Source organism: Gavialis gangeticus, unplaced genomic scaffold, assembly GCF_001723915.1.
Source record: "Gavialis gangeticus isolate Ggan-Ray unplaced genomic scaffold, GavGan_comp1, whole genome shotgun sequence".
NCBI lineage: Eukaryota > Metazoa > Chordata > Crocodylia > Gavialidae > Gavialis > Gavialis gangeticus.
In genome coordinates, this window is record NW_017729004.1 from 11,391,364 (window position 1) to 11,402,089 (window position 10,726).

The window sequence follows — 10,726 nt, forward strand, 5'->3', positions numbered from 1 at the left end:
TTAACCCCTGGACTGTCCACATGTTAACACCTTTCAAGTGGCTTAAAGCACTTATTAAGCAACTCAAAGTTACGCCACTCCAAGGCAGGATTATCTCTTGATCCGCATAACCCCAATTCTGCCCCATAAAGGTGTAGCCACTCCCCACCGATGTGCTGCTTAAATTGAAGGTGTGATTGCAAACTAGCACTAAGGTGATCAATATTTGTGTGGCTCACAGCGCAATGAGTAACAAAGTCACAAAGTGTCGTAGGTAAGTGCCGCGCTAGTGTGGGCACGACTGAGCCCAGGCAAGTGCTCAGACCTGGGTACTGACCAGCCAAGAGAACTCTGAAATGCCCTGCGAGGAATTGCTCCAGTACCATATGAACAAATCTCAAATGAGATCTAATTAAACTCGTTAATTCATCAAATCTTAGACACCTTCTTTGCTAATTTTACTGTCTTTTTAAGGATATTTTTAGAACTGGTCAAAATGTAGAGGCAAAGTATTTTTTTTCCTTTGAATTGTCAAAAATGATAGTTACAAAAGAGGAAGCAATTCCAGAGACGATCCAAATGTCGACACTCAAATATGACAGGCTAAACTGGCTCATGAAAGTACGATTTCTGAATTCTCTGAAATGAATCCAACGCTCGGCAAAACAAAATCACGCAGACCAAAGTATTTTTGGAGGCAATGTTTACCTTCAGAATGCAGCAATAAAAATAAAAAAAAAGCCACAAATATCTAAAATCTTGAGTTGAGAATGTACAAAACAAAAGTAATTGTAAAAAGAAAAAAAATGCTTTACAAAGTTTGAAAATGTTTTTAAACGTTAAACACTTAAGAAAGTTTGGAGTCTAAGATACAGTTTTGTATATAAGGAATAATAAATTACAAGTCTAAAAAAAGAAAGAAAGGAAAGCAAAAAACCTTCTATTTCTTTTGGCGTATTTAATCCAGTCTTAACCACAGCATTGTTCTTTATGTCCTTTTAAGGGGAATGATACTGATTAATCTGGAAATCCTGATTTAAACAGTTTTAGGTAGCATTAAATCCTTTCCCTGTATACATTTCTGCTTAGCACACAAACACTTTGAGAGTGTTCTTTTTTTTTTAGCAAATAAGAGAAAACTAATCCAACCCACCCTCAACCTGTATGCATGTGTAGTATGTGGAATAACATATGCTTATTGGGAGATCATCACTGATATCGGGAAGACAAGGGCACGGCGGGATAAACTAGTCTGCTTCCAATGAGTGGCTCCTTTAGCTGGCTCTAATTGTCCTGTCTTCTACCTGTGTTCAGGGAGGCCACAGATGCTCCTGGAAATACTGTTCAGAAGGGAACACACCACCATTAACAATTCGCTAATTTTAACACTCGTGTTTCTATCCGAGTGCCAGGTCCTCGGTTGCAGGTTGATGCTGAGTCTGTAGGGGTGCTCAGACGGATGCCGTTTGTCCCAAAAACTAAATCCAGATGCCCCTCCCATACACAAACACTAAGATAACGTCCTTGCATGGCTCATAAGACTTGGAAAGTTCCTGCCTGTGTGATGTATTTGTTGGGTGTGTCGTACACAGTTGGCACCTCCGGCTATTCCAGCATGCCTATTTTTTTGGTTTGGAGTTACCAAAAGTGACGAAGACCACTCCGGGGTCCTGAAGGCTGCTGTTGGAGTGAAATTCTTCCCCCGGGCTGCGCAGATACCTCCGTAGCAGAGGCGAGGCAGTGACCTCATAGTGGGGGGGAGAGCCCACGTCGCACATGGTGGAAGTTTGGGTCTCCGCTTGCTTGGTGACAGTGGTGGACGAAGTGATGATTTTGTTTCCAAACTGGTCCACCTCCTCGTACTGCTCCGTCACGGTCCTGGTGGCTCCGTAGAGCTTGGATCCATTCGGCCCGGTCTGCAGTTCCAAGATGCTCTTCTGCCTTTTGGGGTTTTGTGGGCTGGAGACAATCAGGGGAGCCTGAGGACTGAAATCAGAAAGGCCTCCCTTGAGTGCACCCTGGCAGCTGCCTTTGGATGTGTCCAGTGGGCACTTTTCTCTGTCACTGGTGCTGCTACTGCTCTGGTGCTCTGGGTTGCCAAGACAGTGCTGCCTAATTGAACTCATTCCTGCCTTCATCTGGCTGGGCTCCTGTTCGTTCTCCGCTGGAGCTAGGTCGCATCTGCCTGCCCCCCCTGATTTGTGGACTAATGAGCTAGAAAAGGGGTCCCTTTTGTCTTGGGTGTCAGGGAGGTCCGGAGAGGGCACATCCCAGGCAGCATGCGCTGCCCTGGGAGACTCTGCAGGCTTTCTGGCAGCAGATGCGATGGAGATATAGGAAGGAGAGGAGGGGGAACTCACACAGGGCTGAACCAAGCTGGGGACCGCTAACTCGGCCTTGGACGCCTCGGTCTTTTCTGTCGCCTTTGCACTTCCTGCCGAGGCTGCATTCTGTGTCTCCTGTCCTGCTTTTTCTTGCCTGGATTTGCTGGACACGATGCTGATCTTGCGGATGTTGTTGCTAGTAGCGGGGCCCTGGGTGTTCCCCAGGGACTCCTTGAAGAGGCCGGAGAGCCCAGCTATGTCCGATTCGGACTTCAGACTGGAGACGGAGTAGAGCGCTTTCCTGATGGCCTCCTCGATGTCCAGCAGCCTGGCGAGCGTCTGCTCCTTCAGGTGGATGATCTCAGTGCTCACTCTCTCCAGGTCTTCGAAAGCCAGCTCCACCGAGGAGACGCTGTCAGAGTCCTCCTTTGCTGCCGGCTCGACCTTCTCGGCCTTGTGCTGCGGCAGCTGCTTCGGTGGGCGAGACTTGTGCCGAACCACCCATTCGGGGACGTCCTCAAAGAAACTCCTCAGGGCCTTCACGTCCACCTTGCACGTCTCCTCCTCGAACTCCCTCACCCGCGTCAGGATCTCCTGCAGCTCCTCCTGCCGCCGCAGGTTCTCAAAGATCTCCATGGCCTCCTTCACGTTGCCCTTCATGATCTCCTCCTTGTGAACGGACAGCCGCTTGCGCCGTTCAGCCTCCGTTTCCCGGCCCGGCTTCCCTCGCATGACCACCACCGGCTTCTCCTCTGCAAGCGGCTCCGTCTCCACTTCACGTGGTCTCGGCCGGCTGCTGTCCACCTGCTGTTGCTCGGTCACCCGCTGATGGGCAAAGGCGGATTTCCCTTCTGTTCTCTTCTGACTGGTTTTCCGGATCCGGCTCTGATTGTCCCACGACTTGTAGGTATTAGGCACACTTGCACTTTCTGCCTTGGGGGAGGCAGCTCCTTTCCTTGCAAGAGTGGCTTGACCGTTAGGAGATGTATTTGGCTTACTCTGACCTTCGGAGTGAGCAAGAGCTGCTGGAGATCCACCCAGACAGCCTGGTTTGGATGGGAATATGCACTCGTTCTCCAGGCTGCAAGCGTCCATGCAGCCCTGAGCGCCCTTCAGGACGGCTGCTTTCTCGTTTGTCTGCTCTGACTCGGAAACGGGCACTTCATTGTGGAGTGGCTCTGATGTCTTCGAATGTGTGGACTCCACCTTGCCCTGTTCTTCCTTGCTTGCCTTATACCTTTCCTCTGCTATCTGAAGAGGTGTTTGAGCAGTGTCTTTAGGTGTTGCTGTCTCACGGCTCCGGTCCTTTGCCTCGGCAGTGCTGACTACTGGTGACGGCGGAGTACAGAGTTTTGTCGGCTGTTCCCCACAACCTGTTTGCTCTGATACCGCTGCATCGCATGAGCCCTTTGCCTCATCCATGGGTGGTCTGCTTGGCTTGCCTAGGCCTGGGGGTTTAGGAGGCCGCGGGGGTGGAACTGGCTTGGCCAACCTCCCTTTGCTGTTGCTATCATGGTGTGAACGTGCCTCTTCCAAGAGACGCTCGGGTTTTGGAGGTGGGACTGGTTTCTTCCGTGGTGGGGCAGTAATTTGTGGTTTGGGGAGAGTCTCTGGCTTGCCTGGGGGGCTCTGATCACTGGCTTTGGTGGAGATGGGAGCAAGGGGCTGTGGCAGAGAGCTGTGTGTGGGTGCAGGACCTTGCAGGCCGTCGTCCTTGGTGGCTGGTGGTAGAGGGGCTGCTTCTGGTGCTTTGGTTGAGGGTGGGCAACACTCTGCTTTCATCACAGCAGCTGGAGGAGGAGGAGGAGGAAAGTCAGTATCTGGCTGTGACCCCGAAGCCACTCCCGCTGCCTGGTTACTAACCGCAGGAGCCTCATTTTTCTTTTTACATGTGGTATACGACTGCCCTGCATTTCTGTATATCATAGCAGCTTTAAAATCCCCTTTGGAGACATTAACATTAGACTTTTCCAGTGACTGAAGCGTGGCCTTTAAGTTACCTCGAACAACATCCTCCTTCTCTACCGGTCTCTGTTCTGCCGCAGCACTTTGCAGTGCTCTGATAGCTGTCTGTACATCACCTCTGATCATAACATCTTGCTCTCTTTCTTCTTGCACTGCTTGCTCTTTGTAATCAGACTCAAGGAAAGGATTTACATAGGTTTTCACTGGCTTGGCAGTATAAAGGCCATCCTTAATGCTAACATCTGCACTAGGCATAACTTGACTTTCCTGGCTCAACTGCTGTCCTCCCTGTACTTCCTCCGAAGCACTGACCTTTTTGTGGGACGTCACGCTCTTCTGTGACATGCTTGACTGGGACTTGGAGGCCTTGTGGACTTTGGTGGTGGTGGTGGTGGTGGCACTGCGAGCTTGACATTGCTGGGTGGCGGTACAGTCCTGCTTGCGTACCGTTGCCTGGAGGGTCACTTCCTTCTGCGTGTTGATGGCCTGCTGCTTGGAGGCCACGTGGATTTCCTCACCGCTCTTGTGCAGCTTACTCTGGACCTGGTGCTGAATGCTTTTCGCCTCGGCGGTGGCCAGCCTCAGACTCTGCATGGCAGCCTGAAGATCACTTCCAAGAGCGTGCTCTTGCCCGTCTCCTGTTGTTGGGCTGGGCTGCCCCACCACCAGACACTGGCTTGCCTTGGCCGCCTCATCTCTCCGAGCCATCGCTTCAGCAGAGGCTTCTTCCTGCAGCGCAATCTTGGCTCCCTCCATGACCGACTCTTCCTTCTCCACCTTCTTGCTACCGTCCTTACTCTTTCGAAGTGACTTGATGGTCACCTTAAGTTCCCCACGCTTAGTATCTTTCTTTTCCACCACTGTGGGCAGGCTTAGGGGCTTCCCAAGACACTGCGCAGTGGAGCTTGCAGCACCTGCATCCGTTGCTTTTCTCTCTAACGTGCCCTCTTTACTTACTCCTTCACACATGAGCACTTTCGTAGCCCCCTTCACATTCCCTGTGACAACATCTGCAATCGCTTTCTCTACTCGTTCTTCTTGCAAGACGTGTGTCTTAGCCCCCTGTGTGTCTCTTGGGATACTTTCAGCTGGCTCCTGTTCAGCTTGGGTTGGGACAAGAGACTCAAACTCTGATTCCTGCTGCAGGGTCTTTAGATAGTCCAGGTTTCCCTTCTCAATGCAACTGGTGTACAGCTGGACGTTTCCCTTCTCATTATCTTCCCGTCTGATGGTCGCTGCTGTCTTCTGCTCTTGTGAGGAAGCCAGCAGGTTTCCGATGGTTGACTTCACATCCCCTTTGACAACCTCCTGCTGAACAGAGTGGCGCAGGAGGGAGTAGATGGTCATCTTCCTTGACCCCGTCTTCATCTCTTGGATGACCATTCCCTTTTTGATGGAGGTGTCTTGGCTAGGGAGGTCATGGAGAACCTTTGTCACATCGTCACTCAAGTCCTCTGTGCTTTTATGGGCTTTGCTTGGATCCAATAGCTGCAGTGGGCTGACTTTGATCTTGCCCTCCTTATCCTCCTCCACCAGCACCCCCTGGGCCTCTACTTTGGTCTGGTACAGCAGCTGCAAGATGATCCTTTGCAAATTGCCTTTCACAGTCTCTTCTTTTTGGATCTCTGGAGTGCCCGGGCTGCTGAGCTGGTACTTTGCCATCCTCACGCTCTCTGCATCATTGGCTTCTATGAGGATCCCACCATGCTGGATGGCTTGGCAGGTGCAGAGGGTTTGCAAAGTTTCCCTCACAGTTCGCTCTCTCACCTCCGTTTCTGCTCCGTGAATAGTAGCGCTGACTTTGTCCAAGGGGGTCGTCTCAAATAGCCATGTTGTGCTCTTCACATCAGCACGTGGGATAGCTTCTGGGGCATCTGGGCGGGCAGAGACTTCTGAGTCTTTGAGGCTATCCATGGGCTGAGTTTCGAAGAGCCAGGTGCAGCGCTTGACATCCCCTTTCTGACTGTCTTCTCTCTGCACAGTGCTGATAGTGCTGCCGTCAGACTCTCCCTTCAGGGAATCGATGGGCTGGTTCTCAAAGAGCCAGGTGGAGGTCCTCACGTCACCTTGCTGGACATCACTCATGCTGACCATCCGCACGTACTTCTTTTGGCTCGCTTGCTGAGACTCAAAGAGCTGCTTGTTGGACTGGACATCTCCTTTCTGCACGTCATCGACTGTCCTGACCACGGGTCGCTTCCCACAGGAGAAGGAATCGAGGGGCTCTGTCTCAAACCTCCACCGGGCAGCCTGGATGTCCCCTTTCTTGATGTCCTCCTGGGTGACAGCCCGGATAACAAACACTTCCTCTTCCTTCTTGATCTGGTTCAGTGGCTTGGTTTCAAACAGCCACCGGGCACCTTTCACATCACCTTTCATGATCTCCTCCTTCTTCACTGATGTGACTTCATGGTAGTCCCCATCCTTGTCCTGAATGGCATACAATGGCTGGTTCTCAAACAGCATGGTGCGGGACTTGACACTCGCTTTGCTCATAGTCTCCTGCTGGATCCTCTTGATCTCCGTTTCGTCCACCTCGTCATGGATCTGGTTGAGGGAGTAGGTCTCAAAAACGAACCTCTTGCCTCCCACATCTCCGCCCTTGATATCCTTCTCTGGAGGGATTTCCTGGATGCCCTCGGTGTTGTCCTTTATAGCATCCATTGGGCAGTTCTCAAAGAGCCAGGTGAACTTGTGCACTGATCCAGCCTCGATGTTCTCAGCTGTGGGCACATCGCTCTTTTTCACCGTGGCAGTCGGTGCATCCGCTGTGTACAAGGGCTTGGTTTCAAAGAACTCCTTCACCCTGGACACTTCCCCGGACTGTATCTCCACACGGCTCGAATACCTGACAGGCTTCTTTGAGTCACGCTCGCTGGAGGCATCGCTGACCAGGGGCTCAGTCTCAAACAGGTGGCTAACAGTTTTGACGTCAACCCCTTGTAAGTCATCCTGGCAGTATGCTTTGCTGACCTGCAGATACTGTTCCTCCTGGCCTTTCAGGGAGTCCAGGGATTGGGTCTCAAACATCCATGTGTACGACTTGACATTGGCCTGTGGTACAGAGCCGTCTTCTTCCTGCTTCTTCTCTGTTTTCTCGTACAGCGTGTCTATCGGCTGCGTCTCGAATAGCCACCTGCAGGTCTTCACGTCGCCCTTCTGGGACACCTCCCTTTTCACCGAGGAGTGCTCTTCTCCTTGGTTCACCTGGGTGTGGATGACATCCATGGGCTGGGTTTCAAAGAGCCACTTGGCTGTTTTGACATCCCCAGCCATCACCTCCTGCTTGGTGATCCCTCTAATGATGTCCACCTTCTGGGTGCTTTCATCAAACTGGTCCAGAGGTCTGGTTTCAAACATCCATTTGTAGTTCTTGACATCACCGCTTATGACTTGCTCTCTGCTGACGGAGGTGATCTGGTGGAAATTGCCCAAGCTGTCCTTGATAGCATACAGAGGGGTTGTCTCAAACAGCACCTGGGTGGCTTTGACGTTCCCAGCCGGGATCTCCTCTTTCTCTTTGGTGACAGGTTCAGCATCAGCCTGCTTAATGCTGTCTAAAGGGAGAGTCTCAAATAAGGTTTTGAACGATTTCACGTCTCCTTTCACCACCTCTTGTACATTGGTGGCGGAGACCTCTTCTGAGGATGCCTTGGAGATGCTACCCAGGGGACAGGTCTCAAAGATGTGCTTCCTCTGCTTCACATCTCCCCTCTCCTCTTCTGAAAGGTTCACTTTCTTTAAATGCCCCACTTCAAAATTATCTTTCAGGGTTTCCATGGGCTGGGTTTCAAATAGCCAGAGTGTTGATTTCACGTCACCGCCAACAACTTCTTCTTTGGCCGGACCACTGTCGGAGACTTCTCCTTTGAGAGAAGCAAGGGCCTGAGTCTCAAAGAGCAGTCTCTGCTTACTGACATCCGTCCCTGGGACAAAATCCGTGGATGCTTTGAAATCCTCTTCTTCCACTGTCAGCTCTTGGATGGCATGTAGAGGCTGAGTTTCAAATATCCACCTTGCTCCACTGACATCTGGCTTTCCTGCCTCCTCTAATGAAATCCCCCGGATAATTTGCACTTTAGAGGTGTCCTTATTGATGGTATCCAGTGGCTGAGTCTCAAATAGCCAGCGAGCCGTCCTGACGGCATTACTCTGGATTTCTTCTCTGCAAACAGACTTGATCTCGTGAATGTTCCCAGTTTTGTCCCTGATCGCGCAGAGTGGTTCAGTCTGGAAGAGCTTGATGGTTTTTTTGACGTCACCTTTCTGCTCCTGCATTTCTGACTTGAGCTGCAGGATACTCTGCTCCTCCATGGAGTAGCAACGTCCCAGGGCATCCAAGGAGTGCGTTTCAAAGAGCTGCGCAGCACCTTTCACATCTCCTTTTTGAACAGGCTCCTTGAGGACTGCTTCCTGCACGTCTGCCTCTTCGGTGTACAGTTTGTTTAACGAGTCCAGTGGCTGGGTTTCAAACAGCCATCGGGCGGTCCGCACGTCCCCTTTAGCCTGGCCTGTCTCTGCTACTTTGATGGATGCACATGCCTTGTCCCCACTGAGTGCCTGACTCTCAAACCTCATGGATGTACTTTTCACGTCCCCGCTCCTCATCTCCTCGTCAGCTAGCTTCTTGGTGCCCTCATGATCCCCTATAGAGTCCAGGGTCCAGTTCTCAAAGATCCAGCGCATGGACTGGACGTCGCCAGGGGGTACTGTGTCCTGATTCACTGAAGCCTGTGTGTTGGGATCTTCAGCGTGGAGCATTTCTGCCAGGTCTTCTGTCACAGCTTCCTCCAGGTTCTTCCTCAGCTCAGGATGCATGTGCCTGTACAGCCTCTTCAGCTCATTCACTTGACGCTGCTGGTAAAACTTGGATAAGGACTCCTTCGTAGGAGGTGGAGGTAGGGGGCTTGGATCTTGGCTCCCCATGGGGGAAGCAGAAACCTGAAGGGTGTCTTGGGTGGCGGGAGGAGGGAAGCCCTCTTCTGTTTTCTTGCCATTCACCTTAGCTGACTTCTGGCTCTGAGCCTCTGCCATCTTTAGGGAAACAGTTTAAATGTCAGCATCGTCTCTCCCCATTCAGACCGGTGGCCATTAGTAGTGACAACAGCAAAAAAAAACAAATAAAAAAGCTGGGAAAACCCATGCACCTGCTGAATATTAATGCCATGTCTTGGCTTCAACAGCACACAACACTCAAAAGCATCACACCGCTGCAAACGCTTACATGGTTAAATAGGTTCGCAAAGCAATACATGTGTCAAGCAAAGTCTCTTCATCCAGGCTTTTAGACACTAAAATTCCCATGGTTAAATTCAGCTAAAGTGCAACAGAGGTACTCAGTTTGGGCAATATTAGCAAGGAAGGACAACCACTGGAATAATATAAACAGGACCATATCAAATAGCAGCAAGCAGGGAGTTAACACCCCATTGAGTTATCTCCCAGATGTGCAGGGTGGTGTCTGCATGGCATCTGGGGAATGAAGGCCGTGTCAGGAATTCAAAGAAAGCCTGTGCAGTCCCCTGGTAATCCAATGGGAGAGGACCCACTGACTGGGCAACACTCAGCCACTGTGATAACGAAGACCACATATGTATATAGCCAGGTGGGGCCTACTAGCTAGTGATGATCCCAGCAATGTCCTAACCAGTACAATCAGAGCTGCTGACTCTTTGCAAGCATCTAGTGTTATATTTGGAAGACTTCTTATTTTTTTTGGCTTGAGGTCAGTTATGTGCAATATAACTCCATTCTGTTAAACATAAATAGTTGCAGTTTAAAACCAAATCTGGGCTGAACATTAGTAATAAAGCAACAAAAGAAACCCCGCGGCCATTACATTTCACAGCAAATTGCAGAAAGGGTGCAGCTTCATGTGAAACAACGTATTTTTAAGTGACCAGACCATTTTAATGCAAGGTTATTTCAAACACAGCAAACAACTTGGAAATTAGATCACTGGGGAGTCAGACCTCCGTATTCAGCATGACACCATTACTCATTGCCATGTGCTAGGTGTTAAATCACACTGTGTGCAAGTACACAAATATTTGGTTAGGTGACCACACAAGTTTTTAGCATTTCATACCTTGCTTGCTTTCTGGCTGTCAGGAGAACGAATGATGCTAGCCTTTGTGGTATGCTGAAAAAAGGCACAAACGGCAATTAAACATAATGATATATACTAACATATGTCCTGTGTGGTCTTACATTGGGTGTCTTATTTTAGAGTTACTTTTTCAGACAGAAAACCTGAAAGAAGCCATTAAAATTAAAACCCAAAGATTCTTCTGAGGACAAGTCGAACACTGAAAATAACTTATCCTTTTGGTTCCTTGGGATGTCTCTAAAATGGAAAAATGATTCATTTTCAGGTTGACCTAAAATGGAAATGTTTTAAAAGTTTTGGGAAACAAAAAAAAAGGTGTTTCAGCTTGAATTAAATACTGCCTCCCCCC

General features: G+C 50.0%; 1 protein-coding gene across 1 annotated transcript in view; it reads right to left on the reverse strand.

Annotated features, from left to right (window-relative positions):
• Window positions 1-667: 667 nt before the first annotated feature.
• The window catches only part of XIRP1 (xin actin binding repeat containing 1), a 53,939-nt gene continuing 43,880 nt past the window's right edge, over window positions 668-10,726 (reverse strand). Inside the window, exons 8-9 of the mRNA XM_019508093.1 lie at window positions 10,357-10,410; window positions 668-9,302 (exon numbers count right to left, since the gene is read on the reverse strand). Of these exons, the coding sequence (XP_019363638.1) occupies window positions 1,599-9,302; window positions 10,357-10,410 (7,758 nt within the window). The 3' untranslated portion in view covers window positions 668-1,598. The remainder of the gene's footprint in view (window positions 9,303-10,356; window positions 10,411-10,726) is intronic.